The 19,755-nt window shown below is 38.3% G+C and overlaps 3 protein-coding genes across 6 annotated transcripts; 2 read left to right on the top strand and 1 right to left on the bottom strand.

Annotated features, from left to right (window-relative positions):
- The first annotated feature begins 5,507 nt into the window (after nucleotides 1-5,507).
- LOC131149712 (G-type lectin S-receptor-like serine/threonine-protein kinase At2g19130) lies at nucleotides 5,508-8,433 on the top strand. The gene has a single exon (XM_058100405.1). The coding sequence runs from the start codon at nucleotides 5,599-5,601 to the stop codon at nucleotides 8,074-8,076; it is 2,478 nt and encodes an 825-aa protein (XP_057956388.1). The 5' UTR covers nucleotides 5,508-5,598; the 3' UTR covers nucleotides 8,077-8,433.
- Nucleotides 8,434-10,265: 1,832 nt separating this feature from the next.
- LOC131149606 (jasmonate-induced oxygenase 4) lies at nucleotides 10,266-14,497 on the bottom strand. Of its 4 annotated transcripts, none has more exons than XM_058100207.1 (3): nucleotides 14,277-14,497; nucleotides 13,293-14,182; nucleotides 10,266-10,715 (listed from the first exon to the last, which is right to left on the bottom strand). In XM_058100207.1, the coding sequence occupies exons 2-3, from the start codon at nucleotides 14,151-14,153 to the stop codon at nucleotides 10,461-10,463; spliced, it is 1,116 nt and encodes a 371-aa protein (XP_057956190.1). In that variant the 5' UTR covers nucleotides 14,154-14,182; nucleotides 14,277-14,497; the 3' UTR covers nucleotides 10,266-10,460. The 4 variants fall into 4 exon arrangements, with proteins under 4 accessions (XP_057956190.1, XP_057956189.1, XP_057956191.1 ...); XM_058100208.1 differs by lacking the exon at nucleotides 10,266-10,715 and adding an exon at nucleotides 11,095-11,330 and having other exon boundaries at nucleotides 14,277-14,386; XM_058100206.1 differs by having other exon boundaries at nucleotides 13,293-14,397.
- Nucleotides 14,498-14,829: 332 nt separating this feature from the next.
- On the top strand, nucleotides 14,830-15,237 carry LOC131148283 (uncharacterized). Its single transcript, XM_058098003.1, has one exon. The coding sequence runs from the start codon at nucleotides 14,830-14,832 to the stop codon at nucleotides 15,235-15,237; it is 408 nt and encodes a 135-aa protein (XP_057953986.1).
- Nucleotides 15,238-19,755: the final 4,518 nt, after the last annotated feature.

Raw genomic sequence — 19,755 nt, 5'->3', positions numbered from 1 at the left:
CCATTTGCTCACCCCTAATCCAGAATACAAATAACCAGAATTCTATACATCCATACACAACCCAAAAGTCTGTAACATTCTCTAGGGGATTACACAAACAGATCCCCAACACAAAACACTTACCCTGACTATAAAGGTAACAGCTCCTCTCTATCACGGACCTCTATCTCCTGGTCTATTACGATTCCCTGAAATATTTAAATATTTGGGGTGAGACATCTCCCAGTAAGACGGAATAAAGTATTTACAATGTGTGGCACATGAGTTTAGTTATATCATAATACACTCATTTTAATGATGATATCTTTGATGAAATATACAAATATGTACTGATAATCATATAATTATAAAACATACTTTTATAAGCTTTGATACCACTTCTCATACTCACACATGTGTAACCAATATTTATCAACGAAGTTCCCAAGCATAGGGGAGATTACACGTCCATACATGTAACGCCCCTCTGTTCTGATGTCGTTTATAACATTGCCCGATTAATTCGGGTGCAGCTACAACTAATACTTATCAAGGCACTCACCTTACTCAGTAAGCCCTCAGGCAAAGAGTTTTACTTCGCCCTAATTATTTATGTAATTAAATTCACACCCTTTTATTCCTCATATTTATTTCACATATTTATATTTCAAAAGCTTTCATAAGCTTTCCTTTCTCAAATTCATATTCATTAGCTTTCATTCTCAAGAACATGTTCTAACTCAATAAATATCTATATATACATAAATCCACACATATGTACTTTACATAATACAATAGATCACATAATTTTATTTCTCAACACATACTTACTTTCCATACTGAACATTCCTCCCCAACGACATCAGTAGGAACATCACACACACAATTTCCATACTGAGCATACCTCCCCATTGACATCAATAGGAACTACACACACTATTTCCATACTGAGCATACCTCCTCATCGGCATCAGTAGGAACTATACACACAATTTCCATACTGAGCATACCTCCCCATCGACATCAGTAAGAACTACATACAAAATATCCATACTGAGCATACCTCCCCATCGGCATCAGTAGGAACTACACACACAATATCCATACTGAGTATACCTCCCCATCGACATCAGTAGGAACTATGCACACAATATTCATGCTGAGCATACCTTCCCTTCGGCATCTATAGGAACTCATTTTCACAGTTCAGTATTCGTATTTCAGTATTCACATTTCAGTATGTTGATACATTTCATCACATCAGTAATAATCTCATCATTTTCTATATCATTTTCATCATCTCAGTCATATTGCATCTTATATCAGTATACAACTCAATTCATTATTTCTGTATAAAGTATTTCTATATCAAAATATCTTTCTTTCACATATTCCATCCTTTCAATAAAAACACATATGTATTTCATATTTTATCATATCACTATAAACATATATGTATATCATATTTCATCATTTCCCAGTAAAAACATATTTATGTTTCACATTTCATCAATTTGGTGTATAAATCTCGTATCATCATATATATATATATATATATATATATATATGCAAACACTACTGGGTTTCTATTTCTTCATATTTGTATAAAATATTATAATATAATCATATCATAGTCTCATTTCTTAGTACAATTCACACATTTCAATTTCAATCACATTCTCAGTATTACACAATTATTTCATATTTCCTTATACCACACAATTTTTCACCCAAAAATTCATAATATAATCACCATCGTGAACATATCATAATTTCATTTTCACATATTTATTCAACCAGTAATTTTCAAAAATAACTGTTATAATTTATTTCCCTTATCTAGCTTACTGAGAGGCCTACTAAAATACTTAATCCCACGCCCGCGACGTTCAAAACTCAAAACCCTGAAATTCACATTTCCCCCAAATCAATCAATTCAATTCTCAGAATAATAATTCTTTTTAACATTTCCTAAGCTTGCATGCTCCCATTAACTGGTTAAATTCTAAAAATGTGGGTTTGATCCACTTCTCATACTTAAATTTAATTTCTAACATATTAAAATACCAATAGGATCCAATTCCCACAGTTAATCTAATTCTAAAATATTTTCAAAAATCTAATTTAATCAAATCCCTTAAATTTAACTTAATTCCAAAATATTCTCCAAAAATATTCTATAATCAAATACTCCAATTTAATAATCCCATATTATAATTTAACCAGTTGAATTTCTAAAATAATTGACATAATTTGTGCTCCTCACCTTAGCCTTAGAGTGGTGTATAGGACCCCCAAATCAAAAATTTGCTCTGACTAACGTGATGAGAATTGAACCTAGGACCCTATGGTGGTGTCCGATCGTCAATTTGACTGAAGTTTTAAAGAAAAATTGAGGAGAGAATGAGATGTTTCCTTACCCCAGAAGTGGTGCGTACGACGCTCCTACGACAAATCCACTCTAGTTAAAATGTTGGTGGCAAAGAATGGAACCCAGGGGTATCTTCCGTTTTTCGATCGACACCCATTTCGTCAAGGAAATCGAGGAGAGAGAGAGAGAGAGAAGATGAGGAGAGAGAGAGATGTGAGAGACTCTAAAAGAAAAAATGCAGAGACTGAGAGGCGCAGGGGGGAAACCATCAATTGAAGTTTCAATCTTCCTTCAAGAAGATTCATATACATACTTTATTTTATATATATATATATATATATTTTATTATATTATTTATTTAATTAGTTCAGTTTAATAATATTTAATTAATTAACTAATTAATAATTAAATTTTTTTTTTTTACATTCTCAAACATATCATTTTCTAGGGCGTTACAAAACAAAAGGCAATTGTCCAAGTATTCGGCGATTGGGAGATGTCCTACCAAACGTTACCAAAGTGGATGGAAGCGATGTGCACGTACAATCCTGGGACTATAGTCAAGTGAAGGTGGACTTCTATTCCAATTAGCGAGAACACTACAACATTTGTATCCATATTTTGGTTGTTTGCAGCATCTATTCAGGGTTTTTGTCACTGCCCTCCTATTATATGTGTGGACGAGACACACTTGTACGGTAAGTAAAAGAGCAAACTCCTAATTGCAACGTGCCCTGATGCAAATAGGCAAATATTTTCCCTTGCATTTGCTGTTGTCCAAGAGGAAAGCCTAGACACATGGAATTGGTTTCTACCCCGCCTGCACGAGGAGGTCGACCAGCTCCAATACGAGGAGGTCGAGCAGCTTCGTCCATTCGTCTATTGAGTCCAGCCTTCTTGCCACCGGTTGTATAGGCGGAGTTTGTATTCAGCCCATCCGCATCATGTGCGCCTTCGACAAGGGCCGATATTGCGGGTCCATCTAGTAGACATGCAGACGCCCCATCTGACTCTGCTACCACCCCCTCGATGTCATACCTATTAGACAACCTTATCAATGTGGAGGAGGTGGATGCACCCGCTATGCCACATCGGTCTCGTCCAAAGCCCTCATATGCATTATCTCCCCATCTGCTTCGCATGGATGTAGATGATGCAGTACCTATTGGCGGAGATGCTAGACATACAACACGTCGACGGGACAGGATACCAAACGCAGTGGAGCAGCTAGGAGAGGGCAGACGCAGACGACAGCCACCCCGAAACTAGAGACGACCTCCATGCGACACGGAGTAGTACGATCGATTATTTTCATTTCATTTGTACAACATCTTTTTTTTTTTTTCATATGTATAGCATCGTTTGTATTATTTATATATAATTAGGAATATTTATTCATTTTCCATAACGTGTATATATGAATGAAATTTGTGTATAATAGGTGTGTATGACAGGTGTAAATGAATGTTGTGACCATTCCCACCTTCCCGTTGAAAATTATTTTATTTTAGTAGTTTTATGGATTTGAATAGGTGCTCTCATCTATTGTTTCCTACGGACTTATACATGAAAATTTTGAATGAAATTTGTGAACATACTTGTATTGATTGTTTAGGAAAAATGTTTTCTTTGACCAGGTGCATGGATGGGATATAGTCTTTTTTTAAAAGGAGATTGCCAAAATTTTTACAGCAATTTGATATGTTGAATGTGTATGAAAGTTGTGAATGAAATTTGTGAACATACTCGTATCGATTGTCTAGGAAAGTTGTGTATGGATAATGGGAGTCACTAGTCAACAATATAACAGGTTATAAATATACACTAATAACAAGATTATTTTTAATTAAAACTATTCAATAACCATCATTTCAGTAGCTACAATGGCCCGAATCTATTTACACATATGACAGAGAATGAACAAGATCCTGCAGGTCATTTGTAGACAAACCAACCTCATCTAACAACACATGGTAATGTGTGGGCATTGTGGTCCCCTAAAAATTAAAGCAAGTAGTAAAATAATTATAGTTGGCATATCTGGTTGTAAGGCGTAAATAAATCTAATTATCCCACCTCAATAACATGTGAAAATGTAACTGGGATTATGGATCGTTAAATAGTCAATTTAAGAATTTGTTTATATCTCCCAACCCACAAGACCCCAGAAGACGGAATAAGAAAGAAATATCAGTGTTTTAGCTAGACACTAGTTCACATTTGAAAACATGGTATCTATAGCTACAACATTCCTTTGGACTATAGCACAATCCTCTCGAGTACATCTTATGTGGAGACGACATAGTTGATCTCACAGATAAAACATGCAAGGGATTAAGATGCATTGATTTTAGCATTAATTAGAACCAATCCAACCAATAGATCAATATGAGAGGGGAAGATAAATGAAAACTGACGAGATAGAATCAATCCATTCCAGCATGTGCGCTTACCAGGAGGAACATTGTCCGGACACCCACTAGCTTGAAAGAACTTAGTGTGATAATTCTTCTAAGCAACAATTACCACAAAAATGGGACACCACTTCTCATCAACAATTACCTCCTATTTTATAGGTGACATTTGATTGTATTTAAATAAGTATTATTATTAATTTTAAATATGATTTAAATTAGATTATTAAGATTTTAGTTAATAATTTCAATAATTATTATTTTTAATTAAAAATAATCTTGTTATTAGTATAAATTTATGACGTATGACTATTATATTAATTTATGATAAAAATAATATTTTTAATTAAATTAAAAAATATTAATTTATTCTATGTGAAAATTTAAATTAATAAATTATTCTTTGCTCCAAAAAATTAATTTATTATTATTATAATAAATAAATAAATAAGGAGAACACAAAAAATTAAAACAATTCATGTTACAAAATATAGTTAAAAAGATTTTTGAAAATGACATATTTTGAATTATAAATAAAAAAAAATTGAATGTACAAAAAATCTCACTGCTTGATCCAGCGAGATTTAAATAATAGTTTAATTGAATGTTGATGTATGGTAAGTAAATTTCGCTGAATCAAGTAGTAAAATTACCTAGTGGAAATATTTTTCAAAATAGGGTATTAATTTAATATATTATTTTAAATTAAAGAACTGGACCTTTGACACCCGTCCAATAAAATGCCTCCAACCTTTTACCCTTCTGGCAATCATAGTCTCTCTCTCTCTCCCTGCCTTCCATCATAACTCCCCGTCCGCCAGCATTTGTGAAGCCATGGCCATTGGAAACATTTCCAGGTTCGTGCTTTCCGTTCTCTTCCTCTGCTCAATTCTGAAGACCCATTTCTCTTTAGGAGTCGACATCATCTCTTCTGGCAACTCGTTGTCTGGGGACCAGACCATAGTCTCTGCTGGTGGAGAATTTGAGCTGGGTTTCTTCAATCCAGGTAATACCTCAAGCTTCTACATAGGTATCTGGTACAAGAAAATTTCTTTACGGACTGTAGTTTGGGTGGCAAACAGAGATGAACCCATCTCTGATAAATACTCCTCTGAGCTGAGGATCTTAAATGGTAATTTAGTTCTTTTGAATGGGTCTCAGAACCCAGTGTGGTCTACAAATGTAGGTTCCCCTACTTCAAATTCTACAGAAGCGGTTCTCTTGGATGATGGAAATTTTTTTTTGAGAGATGGGCCCAATTCATCTAGAGCAATATGGCAAAGTTTCGATTTTCCGACAAATACTTGGCTTCCAGGTTCGAAGCTTGGTTTGGATAAGCGCAACAATAGGACACAGCTCCTTACTTCATGGAAGAATTCAAATGATCCTGGTACTGGGATCTTCACCCTTGAGCATGACCCAGATGGATCTAGTCAGTATATTTCAATGTGGAATATGACTAAACAGTATTGGACTAGTGGGGTGTGGAATGGGCAATTTTTTAGTTTTGTTCCTGAAATGAGAACGAACTACAAGTACAATTCTATACAATTTAATTTCAGCTATGTCACGAATGAGAATGAGAGTTATTTCACATATTCATACCTTAATACTTCCATTAAATCACGATTTATAATGGACTTATCTGGGCAGATCAAGCAATTGTACTGGTTGGAGTCTGCCCAGCAGTGGTATCTGTTTTGGTCCGAACCCACACAGCAATGTGCGGTACATGCTCTTTGTGGACCATTCGGAATTTGCAACGAGAAGACTGATCATTTCTGTGGTTGTTTGCCGGGTTTCATCCCAAGCTCTCAGAAAGATTGGAATTTGAGTGACTGGTCTGGTGGTTGTAAGAGAGATGCGAATTTACAGTGTGGTGATAATGCTTCTAATAGGGAGAAAGACCAGTTTTTGGCGAGCCCTAACATGAAATTGCCTGTGAATCCGCTGGCTTTGGTGGCTCAAAGTCTTGGAGAATGTGAATCGGCATGCCAAAGTAACTGCTCTTGCTCTGCTTATGCTTTTGACAATGGTGGGTGTTCTATCTGGATTGGAGACTTGTTAAATTTGCAACAATTGCCGCAAGATGACAATAGTGGAAAAACTCTATATTTCAGACTTGCGCCATCTGAGTTCCCCTCTCACAATAGTAGTACGGGAGAAGTTGCAGGTATAGTTGTGGGCTCAGCTGCAGGTGTATTGGCACTCTTTGGTTTTGTTTTGATTTTATGCCTTTGGAGGAGGAGAGTGGTCAGATCAACAAAAAACGTAGAGGGTTCTTTGGTGGCATTTGGGTACAGAGAGCTGCAAGCTGCAACAAAAAATTTCTCAGAAAAGTTAGGGGGAGGAGGTTTTGGCTCTGTTTACAAGGGGGCATTGTCCAATTCGACCATTGTAGCTGTGAAGAAGCTTGAAAACATTGGCCAAGGAGAGAAACAATTCCGAACAGAAGTCAGCACAATTGGGACAATCCAACATGTTAATCTCGTTCGGCTTCGTGGGTTTTGCTCCAAAGGTACTGAGAAGTTGTTGGTCTATGATTACATGCCAAATGGCTCTCTATCTGCCCATCTTTTTCATGGGACAGACTCATCAAAAGATTTGGACTGGAAAACAAGGTACCATATTGCACTGGGGACTGCCAGGGGACTGGTTTATCTCCATGAGAAGTGCAGAGACTGCATCATACATTGTGACATAAAGCCTGAAAACGTTCTTTTAGATGCTGATTTCTGTCCAAAAGTGGCAGATTTTGGCCTTGCAAAGCTTGTTGGCAGGGACTTCAGCCGGGTCTTGACAACCATTAGAGGCACAAGAGGTTATCTTGCACCAGAATGGATTTCAGGTGTGGCTATTACAGCCAAAGCTGATGTTTACAGTTATGGAATGATGCTGTTTGAATTCATTTCTGGAAGACGAAACTCTGAGCTATATGAAAATGGCGAAGGCAAGTTCTTCCCTACTTGGGCTGCAACCAAAATAACAGAAGGCAATGATGTCCTTAGCCTATTAGACCATCGGTTGGATGGAAATGCTGATGCAGAAGAGCTAACAAGAGTTCTTAAAGTCGCTTGTTGGTGCATCCAGGATGATGAAACTCATAGACCATCAATGAGCCAAGTGGTTCAAATTCTTGAGGGGGTTTTGGATGTTGAACTGCCAACAATCCCACGGTCTCTGCAAGTGTTTGTTCAGAACCCAGGGAATATAGTTTTCTTCACCGAGTTATCTTCAAGCAGAAGTATGCAAGCACAGAGCAATACCTCAGCTGCTTCCTCTCAAGCCAGGAGCATGACGCCAAGAGCATGACCAATGCCGAATTGTGAATGATATCAGGTGAAAATGCATGGCACTGTCGAAGCGGTCAATTATTATATTTATACATATATAACTCTATATTTTTTTATCAGTGGCTGAAAGCTTTTCTTTTTAGTGGTTTCTCTTGCTTTTGTTGTTTGTAATAGGAGCATTGGCTTTTAGGTTTTTGATTAGAGTATTATAAGGTATGGTTTTTCTTAGGAAAATGCATTGTTGGTTCTAAAGTTTACCCCTCTATTTTAGTGTATTGCAGTATACTCTTCTAAAGTTTAACACTGCAAAAGAAACTTAAGCTCCAGCTGATTTACAGTATACTCTTCTAACTGTCGAATGGAACTTGAGTTTTCTCTGTTATCTTCTTTGTTTTCTCTGTCCCATGAGGTGTACCATGGCTTTTGCCTCATTATTCTTGAAGATATCCTTTCCCTACTGTCACAGTCTTGCCCTTGCCATGCAGTGGAACAAATTTACCTCAGTTATCACAGGAAAGGGGTTGTGGTGGCGAATCAATTACATATGACCCAAATGTGGAAGGACAAAGTTGGCATTGAGAGCTGGACTCATCGGACTACAAATAAGAAATAAACCTTAAAGCAGGAGCACAAGGGCAAAGAGTGCAATGAACAAATCATGGATTTGGGGGATATATATTCTAAAAGAAGTAACTAGCCGCTCCATCATGCCCCCTAATTACTGGAGTTGCAATAATATTATGCAGCACCCACACTCTTGGCATCCAGGGTAATGGTAACTCTATCCATCAGAGTTCCAAGACCTTTCGACAAGTTATGGACTACCAAACTGATGGGAAATATTGTGAGGCTATAATGGATCCGCCCAGTGGCCTCTATGATCGAAGCAGTGCAGAATTGAATTGACTTGGTCTTTTGATTTCATGGCGCTGTCCATGATGGACTTTATTTCCTTTCTTATCTTCTATGTTTCCCTCTTTATGATATCAGAGTAATTTATAATATAAAATTTAAAATTGCTACTGCTATTCTTCTTTAAGCCACCAGTCCTGACTATAAAAAATTAATCAAATTCTTCAACCTCCCAACCTACAATTCACAACACCTACTAGCCAAATAATACCTTAATCACCATCAATATCTCAGCTGGGGCCCCACTTCAGTTGATTGAACGAGCCTAAAAACTGAATTTGAAAATTGCCAAATGAACCCTTACCAAGCTGATCTTCCAAACCCCTCTAGGCAATTTGGTTGTTGCAGTCTTAACAGGCCAGCTTATGTTTAACTACATTTCTAGAGAATGTAAACTGTCAAAAAGGACAATATGCACATCTTCTGGGCAGCAAGATACACTTCTATGAAGTTGATACGCAAACTTCCAGCTAAACATATCTGAACATGACACAGCTTTTAATAATCACTCAAATTCTTTTGTCCCTGATTTGAAAAATCTCATAGAATTGACTCAATTGAGGATCTAGATTCTTGTGGATTTGTTCTGACTGCGTGTTTTATTGACACGAAATAAATGAAGTAGAAAAGGAATAAAAAATTGATTTCATTATTTCCAATTCCATTCCTTTTCCCACGCACGAGTGTGCAATAAATGCTTTTGTTGTACTTCACTTGGTATCATTATTTGGTTACCTTTTTAGGCTTTATTGATCCTTTCCTATTTGGGTACTTGGTTCTTCCTCATTAGCCATTGATTTGCTATGGAGGGTTTTGCATACTATTAGGCAATTTAACCATTGATTGGCTACGGAGGATTTTGTAACTACTAGGAATTACAAATAATTTCGAGTGATTAGTTATGAGACTCATATGTTCATCGTGAGTAGTCATCACTTAATGATGTAATATTCTTTTACAATGCCGTTATCTTTTTTCGTTCAACTAATAATTTCACAAAAATTATTCGCAAAAAATAATAAACAAAAAAAAAATCATTTCCCTATATTTGAATGTTGGAATTGAAATTTTAAATTAAAATTTATGAGAATTGGATGAAATTCGATACAATTTAATTTCATTCAAATTCATAAAAATTTAAATCCACAACTAAAAAATCCTTAACCCTCAAAACAAATGCATGCACACTAGCGGCATCGCCATGGGTCGGGTACCCACAACTCAGTAGAAAGAAATGACAAATTGTAACTAATTTTCAGTCATAATCACAATCAAAGGATCAGATGGAGTTTTCAGTTATGAGTCAATGCCAGCCTCCAACACAGAATCTGAGTTTTACTTTCTTATTATGAATCATTAGCGCTTTGTAAAAGAGAACTAAAAAGACACCATTCAAGTGTCAAAAGCAAAAACAAAAACAAAAACAAAATATAATAGAGTTATATAGATGTATATGGGCAAAGCTTATGTACAAGAGGGGAACACCTCCCTTCAATCTGATGGTTCAATTAAGAGAGCATCAATATTTCTTTTCCCTTCTGGCCCTTTTGTGTACCAGGATGACACATAGTCCCCATACACAACTTCACGGTAGTGGGGACGAGAATGTTTGCTAACAAGCTTAGATGCAGGAGATATTTTCATGGTCTTGGCTGGGTCATGAAATGTGGCAATTGAGAGCCGTGCCCTGCTGTTGTTGGTTATGGCCCGATGTACTGCACTTCTATACACGCCGTTGGTTATAATCTGCAGGCAAAATACGCCCATCAGAAATATAAACACTAATACTAGAGGTTTCTTTTCTTTCAAAAGAAAGGAAGAAGAAAAAAAAGGTACAGGTAAAAATGTTAACTAGTATGACCCGTGGCTCCCATTCATAAGTATTTTCGAGGACATTTTCAAGGACATGTCTTTTCCCAAGGCTACTAGTAGAGACATGAGATCAGACAATCCAGCCTCATTGAAGGGCCATTTCAGACAAAGAGTTGCTGAGTTGAGTGAACATGGACACTGAAGTTCGTTTGGGATTGCATCATGTTGACAACCACCAGGAAACAAACAGTTATTTAAATCAGATTCTAGTAAGGATTTTACATTTTTGGTGATTTGTAAGGCTGGAAAATACCTTTAAGATTGTCCAGGAAAAGGCTAGTTGACCCAAATTTTGGGGTAGAAATAGGATCACAGAGAAGCTGCAGGTGCGCTGAAGATTACACTGTAAACACTGCCAAGAGCAGTGAATAAGCTGAAAGTTGTAGGATTTTGAGGTTCCAAGGTCGTGAACATGGGTTTTGGAGATTATGGCATCAGTGGACGGTTTTATCTTCGGAGAAGCTTGAGGAAATAGGGATGGAATCCAATCTGAAATAGGAAAAGATAAGAATAAGAAGAATGATAGAAGGGTACCATTTAGGAGATCCACAAGGATTGTGAGAAATCCACTCACGATGATATCCTACGGCCAAAAGGAAGCATCAATGCTGGAAAAATTTCATTCATTCCTCTATTCATCTATTAGATAACAAATGGCTGCAAACCTTTATGTGACTCCGTATGAAAAAACCCAAGTACGATTCGACTTGGTTGGGGATCAAGGAACTTCCAACAGAAATAACTTAAAATTAATAAAACTACAATTTTGCCCCTCGATATATAAAATTATGACCTTGCTCTGAAAATTATGAAATAGTAATTTAGCCCCAAAGATCTGAAGCTTCAAAAACAACAAAATAGTAATTGTAAAAATAAGTGAAGTTTTTAAAATTGACATTTTCTTCCTATACTTTGATTGCTTGCATCATCAGGACTATTTTTTTATGATTTATCAATATTGTTGTACTAACATAGATTGAAAGGAACTATGCTCGCATGCCAGTGCAGACAGTCAAGATACAAGGACACATACTAGGTTGTGACTAGCAAACCTATGTCTGGGAGAAGCTGCACCAGATTGTGTTTCCCTTCAAGCTCTTCAAAATATTTTCTCCCAAACATATAAAGGACTTTCCAGAGGAGTTTAGCACTCCAGCCTCCAGTAATGCCATCACTCATGGTGAAGCAAGCCATCAAAACCACTAGTTTCTGACATATGATTGGTGATTATGGGAATGTGATGACAGATGATGACCATATCATCAGTCATAACAGACTCATTAACATCTTTCTCACGACGGTATTAAGGACTTTGCTAGGGGAATATTTCAATGTTATGTCGAAGCTCTAGGTCAGCAAAAAATGCTTTACCAATTATTCATGAGAAATAGGGGATTTTATATGATCATAGTGCTGGCGCTGAAAATTTGTAATGTTGACATATTGGATATGCCACCACTACAAACAATTCTACATGTAACTTTGTGGACACGATTGTTATGAGCTTCACTTAAACTCATGCCCTTATTTTCTTACATTCTCCCCAGTAAAAGTATAGAGTTTGATAAATTTGATCCATAATTTGGACAAGGTTAAACCCTTAAGTTATATTTTCTAAATAAAAAATAATTAGTCTATTAGAATTTTGGCGCCAAACATGTATCAAGATATCTGTAAATAGAAAGGATAATCTTGACAATTTCTAGTCACTGGCAGTTTGATGAGTCTCTTGTTTCCAAATAGACAAAAAGCTAATTTTACTGTCCTAACACACAGTTCCAACTTCCAAACACTGCCAAGCTGTGTAACTTACTTTAACCTACATCTGCGCCAAACAGGACCTAAGAGTCCAAACCAAAGTTTGCAATAGTTATATTCAAGGCGTCATAAAAATAAGCAAACGAAGTTTCATTTTATGACCGCAATCCCTAAGCATAGTTGGTGAACAAGACAAACTTACCCTATGTTTGGTGACACCTTGAGTTTGGATTTGTATTGGATTTGGATAAAATGTAATATAAACATGTATTGAAATTTATCTGAATCCACTCAAATCCAAACCCAATGGCCGAAATCCATGCTCCCAAACACAGCATTAGTGTCGTTGGTTTACATGATAAACAGGAGATGAAACATAGCTATACGGCCAGTCGCCAGACAAGACAACCACGCTTTATAACTGAAGTGCTGGACCATAATATGATGTTAACATATACAATTCATTCAATGCACTATCCAAAAGAGATGATTTAAAACTCAACATAACAGAGAATCTTGCTGTAAAACCTGACTATTAAGTCAGGTAATAAAGCATTTTCCATAGGAGAGATGCTAAATGTCATCAGCATAACTTAAAATGAAATGGTGAACAAAATTTCAGTCAAAATCTTCTAAATGTTCGAAAACCAAAGCACAAATCAGGAACATTAGGAAAGAACACTCAATAAATACCTCCGTTTGATCAGCCAAAATGACAACGATGGCATGAGGAAGAGGCTGCACAGTAACCCAGTCGGCATCTTTAAAGACCTGAAGACCCCCAACATCGTCCTGGATAAGAAGAGTGATGGCACCCATGTCAGAATGGGCTTGCAGGCCTAGTGTAAGCTCCGGCTGCACGCAAGGGGGGTAGTAGCTGACAGTGATGTTCTGGTAGAACTCACCAACAGCATCCTCAATGCACGAAGGTGGCAGCCCTAGACTCTCAGAGACGAGTCCCAGCAGTTTCTGAGCAAGGGACTTTGCGCAATCACTGTACTGCGCCACCACTTCTGCGTAATTGGGAGGGAAGCAGGGCCAGCGAGAGGGATTACGACGAGACAGGGGCAAGGTGTGGTGATCAAAGTAATCCCTCCAGTCCAAGACGAAACGGGCTTCATTTTTCCTGCCACCATTGTCGGCGACGAGCATGCGGCTGCCGTAGCCCTCAGAAGCAGTGGAATTGGGATCACAGGCATACTTACATTTCTCGGACATGGGACAGTCCTTGAAGAAGGAGAGGCCTACGCGTCTCATGTCATCCAGCAAATGAGTAGGGATGCAGTGGTTGATCACCTGAAAAGCGCCCCATTCTGCACAAACGCGTTGGATTTCCTGCCTAACCTGGCCCGATTTGAGATGTTGCGGATCAAATTCAAAGAGGTCAATCACTGGAACCGATGCAGATGAAACGTGTTTGTGGCCGGTGGAGTCGGAATAAGCTGGGTTTTGAGGCCGGTTCTCCGGGGGTTGTATGTATTGCGTTGGTACCTCCGATAAATTGTTCATTGCTAGAGTTTGGACCCTGGTGAACGGATCGCCAGCGAGATCCATCCAGCTCAAAATGAAACTCTTCTTTTTTCCTATACCAACAAGAACCAAAAATAAGATCCACAGAAAACCAGAGAATCAGCAAGCAGAGATCATCTCAATTGTGGTGTTGAAGGATGAACATACGAATAGTATTACGAATTGGAGATGCCCAGCCTTCAGCTCCAGCCCAACTCCCTAGCTCCCACTAGAACCTGAAGGAAGGGACACACGTGAATAGCTTCAACAGATTTGTTATTCCTTTTTTGTTGTTATTTTTTTTCTGCTTGTCAGTTAATTATTTTTTTGCTCGAGATTCTCTCATTCTGTCCTCCTCCCTATTTATTTTACTCCCTGTGTACAGTTCTGTATGTAAGAAAATAGGATGGATTCTTCTTCCTCATCTTCATCTTCCTCTATTTTCTGTAATGATTTTTTCTTCTTCCAGTGCTCTTGTTTTTTCGTTTCAATTTGTTTCATGGTATCAGAGCCAAGTTAGTCTTAATGGCTCAAACTGACTCTACCAATTCTGATCAAGACACCAATTAAAACCAAAACCAAAAAACCAATTCAACAGCTTCAAACCATCACTCAAACCATCTTGATCCATCACAGCCTAGCAGCCCATAACGACCACTCTGGAGCTTTACTCGTCACGCAGGTGTTGGATTCCAGCAATTATCATCCTTGGGCAAGATCAATGAAGCGTGCCTTGCGTATTAAGAACAAGTTGGGTTTCATCGATGGCAACACTTTTGAGCCAACTAATCCTGATAGTCCCTTGATGGATCATTGGCTTCGTTGCAATGACATTGTTATTACTTGGCTGCATAACTCCATGTCGGTTGACATCAAATGCAGCACCCTGTATGCAGAAACGACACACCAGTTGTGGGTTGAGCTCGAGCATCATCTAGCACAGCAAAATGCCCCAAGGATTTATGAAATCAAACAAGGGATAGCTGCCTTGATGCGGCAACAAGATTCGGTGAGTTGTTACTTCTCCAAGCTGAAAACACTTCTCGATGAACTGATGAACTATGAATTCATCCCTAGCTGTAGTTGTGGTGGCTTGAAAGCAGTGATCGAAAATCAACAAAGGGACTAGGTAATGAAATTCCTAATGGGACTCAATGACTCCTACAAAGGTTTGAAGGCACAGATATTGCTTATTAAACCTTTCCCCAATTTGAATGAAGTTGACTCAATCATCCAACAGGAAGAGAAGCGTAAAGAGATATCTTCTTACCTTCTCCCACTGAACCCCTTGCTCTCCTAACCAAGGATAGCACCAGACAGCTCACACCTCAAAACAGCTCTCAGAGACGTGACAAGTACTACTGTTCTCATTGCAAAATCCATGGTCACTCTCTAGAGAGGTGTTTCCAGGCCAACCCCAGCAAACCAGTGAGCAATCACTGCCATATTCCTGGACATACTACAGAGAAATGTTACAAACTTCATAGCTATCCTCCAGGGCACAGACTTCATGGTAGAATTCCACCTATTAACTCGTATGCTCATCAAGTTTCAACATCTCCTCTACCTGTTCTAGAATAAGGAACTCATGAAGGTCCAAGCACTATAACCCAAGAGCAATACCAGCAACTGATGGCCATGCTCCAGCAGACCAGTCAAGCCTCGGTTCATTCTGTTCAAACTGCCATTGCTACTCCTCATGATGCACACATTCCTCAGTTTTCTAGTATACCTCTATGTCTCTCAGCTTGCACCACCAAGCCCAAAGATATTTCAACTATTCCCTGGATAATTAACACAAGTGCAACAGATCATATGGTCTGTGCAACCTATTTCTTCACTTCCATAGCAACTGAAGTCTCCTACTCTGTAACCTTGCCTAATGGAGAAGCTGTCTCTGTGACCCATATTGGCATAGTGAGACCAACAAAAGACCTTATTCTTCACAATGTCCTGTGTGTTCCATCCTTTTCTTTTAATCTCATCTCTACCCGAAAATTGGCTCACACCTTGAAGTGTTGTCTCATTTTCTTATCTAAAAATTGTTTTATTTAGGACCTTTTGACTTGGCGCCCGACTGCAATGGGTGAGGTGAAGAATTGGTTATACCATTTGCTGCGGAATGAAGTCTCTCCAGCATCTTTGACTCAAGCCCTGTCCAAAGTCACCAACGTACCACCAAAAGCAACTGCCATTACCAACAGCCAGAGCCTGGACCTTTCGCACTATCGCCTAGGACACCCTTCATCAGTAAAATTAGATTTCCTTAACTTTGAACCTGCATGCAAAACTTCACTAAATGCTAAGCCTTGCTTTGTTTGTCCCTTAACCAAGCTTCACAAGCTTCCTTTTCCCTATAGTCAACACAAATCTAAACATCGTTTTGAACTCATTCATTGTGATCTCTGGGGGCCATGTAATGAAGTTTCTTATTATGGTTTCTTATGGTTTCTTACTATAGTTGATGACTTCAGCAGGTGCACTTGGGTATATTTTTTGAAATTTAAATACGATGCAAGTTCCACCTTAAAAGGATTTTGTGCCCTGATAGAAACTCAATTTGCAACCAAAATCAAAACCATTCAAAGTGACAATGGAGGGGAGTTTGATCTGAAACAATTTTATCATGAGAAAGGCATCATTCACCAAAGAACTTGTGTTGAGACCCCTGAACAAAATGCCACAGTTGAAAGAAAACACCAGCACATCTTAAATGTTGCAAGAGCCTTGAGATTCCAAAGTGGACTTGTTGTCAGATATTGGAGTGACTGTGTGCTGACAGTAGTCTACCTCATTAACCGAACCCCATCTGTCATCTTAAAATCCAAAATTCTTTTTGAACTCCTTTTTATAGCGAAGCCTGCATATGCCCACCTTAGAGTCTTCGATTGCTTAGCCTTTGCCTCAACTCTTTTAAATAACAGACACAAGTTTGATGCACGAGCCAGAAAGTGTATTTTCTTGGGATACCCCTTTGGGGTAAAAGGATACAAACTGATGGACCTCCAAACTAAAAAAATCTTCATCTCAAGGAATGTCGTTTTTCATGAAGACATTTTCCCCTTCCAATCTGGAGATGCCACTTCTGTCCCTACTACTCAACTTCCCTTTCCTCAGCCTACTATTATGGACTTCTCCTATGAAGACTCTCCTACACCCGCCGATGCCACTGCAAAACCTAACAGCCCACAAAACACACCAAGTCAGCCTTCAACATCACCTCAACCTCCTGGTGAGACCTCATAACACACTATAAGCAGCCCTTATCTCCCAAGGAGATCTACTAGAACCAAGAGGCCACCATCCCACCTTGAACACTTCATCTGTCAGCAAGCTAGCTCCGCTAGCTCTCTCACCCATTCACAGGAGCCCAATAAGAAACAAGGTCCTGCAGCTCCAGGTAGTCCTTCTCCACTCTGTGCCACTTTATCTTATCATAACATTACACCTAAACACAAGACTTTTGTCACCACAATCACTAAAAACACTGAACCTCATTCATATCATGATGCTGTTGAGGATCCTAATTGGGAGAAAGCTATGCAGACTGAGATTGCAGCTCTTGAACGGCATAAAACCTGGGTTATCATTGATCTTCCTCCTGGTAAGCAAGCCATCAGATGCAAATGAGTTTACAAGATAAAATACAATGCCAATAGGACCATTGAACGATACAAGGCTAGATTGGTCTGCAAGGGATACACACAGGAAGAAGGCATAGACTATCATGAAACTTTCTCCCCTGTAGCTAAGATAGTATTTGTTAGAGCCTTACTAGCATTGGCAGCAATCAAAGGCTTGCATTTACATCAATTCAATGTCAACAATGCCTTCCTTCATGGTGATCTTGATGAAGAAGTGTACATGAAGCTGCCACCTGGTTATCCCACATCAGATGAAACAAAGGTCTCCAGGCTGCTTAAAAGTTTGTATGGCGTTAAACAAGCCTCGAGGCAATGGTATGCTAAACTATCCTCCTTCATCATCCAACATGGTTTCACCTAATCTAAGGGAGATTATAGCTTGTTTACTCGAATGTATAATGGTTCCTTCACTACCATCTTAGTTTACATTGATGACATAATTATGGCCAGCAATGACATGAGATCTATTGAAGAACTTAAGGGAGCTTTGAATGAAAAGTTTAAAATCAAAGATTTTGGGCAACCCAAATACTTTCTTGGCATCAAAGTTGCACGATCAGTAAAGGGAATCCATCTTTGTCAATGAAAATATGCATTGGACATTCTATCAGATACAGGAACCATTGGGTTTACACCTGCTAAAATCCTCTTGGATCAAAATCTCAAGTTGTCAAGAGATGAGGGAGAACCTATTGGAGATCCCACCATTTATAGAAGACTCATTGGCCACTTGATGTACCTAACCATCACTCGACCAGACCTCTCTTATTTTGTCCAACTTCTCAGCCAGTTCATGGGAACTCCACGAGTTATCATCTAAATGCAGCACAAGGTTCTTAGATATATCAAGATGGCTCCAGGTCAAGGACTTTTCTATCCATCAGATTCCAGTTTACAGCTAAAGGCTTATAGTGACAGTGATTGGGGTTCATTCCTGATAGCTGGAAGTCCATAATCGGCTACTGTGTTTTCCTTGGTTGTTCTTTGATCTCTTGGAGGTCCAAAAAGCAAAACACTGTCTCCAGGTCTTCTGCAAAGGTAGAGTACAGAGCCATGGTAATGGTTTGCTGCGAATTGACTTGGATTCGTTACCTTTTGGATGATCTCCAAGTGCCTCATCCTCAACCTGCCACTCTCTTCTGTGACAACCAGGCTGCCTTACACATTGCTGCAAACCCAGTTTTCCATGAACGCACAAGGCACATTGAGCTAGATTGTCATCTTATTCGCGAAAAAATTCAAGATGGTAGTCTGATTACTCACCATGTCAGCAGCAACTTGCAAATGGCAGATATGTTCACCAAACCTATAGCCTCTTCCCTTTTTTTATTCTCACCTGTCCAAGATGGGAGTAGAAAACATCTACTCTCCATCTTGTGGGGGGCTATTATGGATTGGAGATGCCCAGCCTTCAGCTCCAGCTCAGACTCTAGCTCAACTCCCTAGCTCCCACCAAAAACCTAAAGGAAGGGACCCCACGTGAATGGCTTCAACAGATTTGTTATTCCTTTTTTGTTGTTATTTTTTTTTTTCTGCTTGGTCAATTATTATTATTATTTTTTGCTCGAGATTCTCTCATTCTGTTATTCCTCCTCCCTATTTATTTTACTCCTTGTGTACAGTTTTGTATGTAAGAAAACAGGACGGATTCTTCTTCCTCATCTTCATCTTCCTCTATTTTCTGTACTGATTTTTTCTTCTTCCAATGCTTTTATTTTTTTGTTTCAAATACAATCTACTAATCACCCATTTGCCTTTCATAAGCTCTGCCAATGCTTAGGATACATGCTTAGATGATATTCCGACAGACCAACCTATGTGGTTGGACAAAAACTCAATTCTAAAGTTAGCTAGATTTTGTTATCAGGTAGGTTGAATAGAATTATATTTTTTAAAAAAATACAATTTATTTACCATGGTACGTTGAATTTAATTAGTAATTTAATCTTTTCTTAGAAAAAATAATGCAAAATAATGAGTGAAACTAAGGTTTCATATATTTT

The sequence above is a fragment of the Malania oleifera genome, chromosome 2 (genome assembly GCF_029873635.1).
Source record: "Malania oleifera isolate guangnan ecotype guangnan chromosome 2, ASM2987363v1, whole genome shotgun sequence".
Lineage (NCBI taxonomy): Eukaryota > Viridiplantae > Streptophyta > Magnoliopsida > Santalales > Ximeniaceae > Malania > Malania oleifera.
The sequence above is the reverse complement of the archived record's forward strand: the minus strand, read 5'-3'. Positions and strand labels throughout refer to the sequence as shown.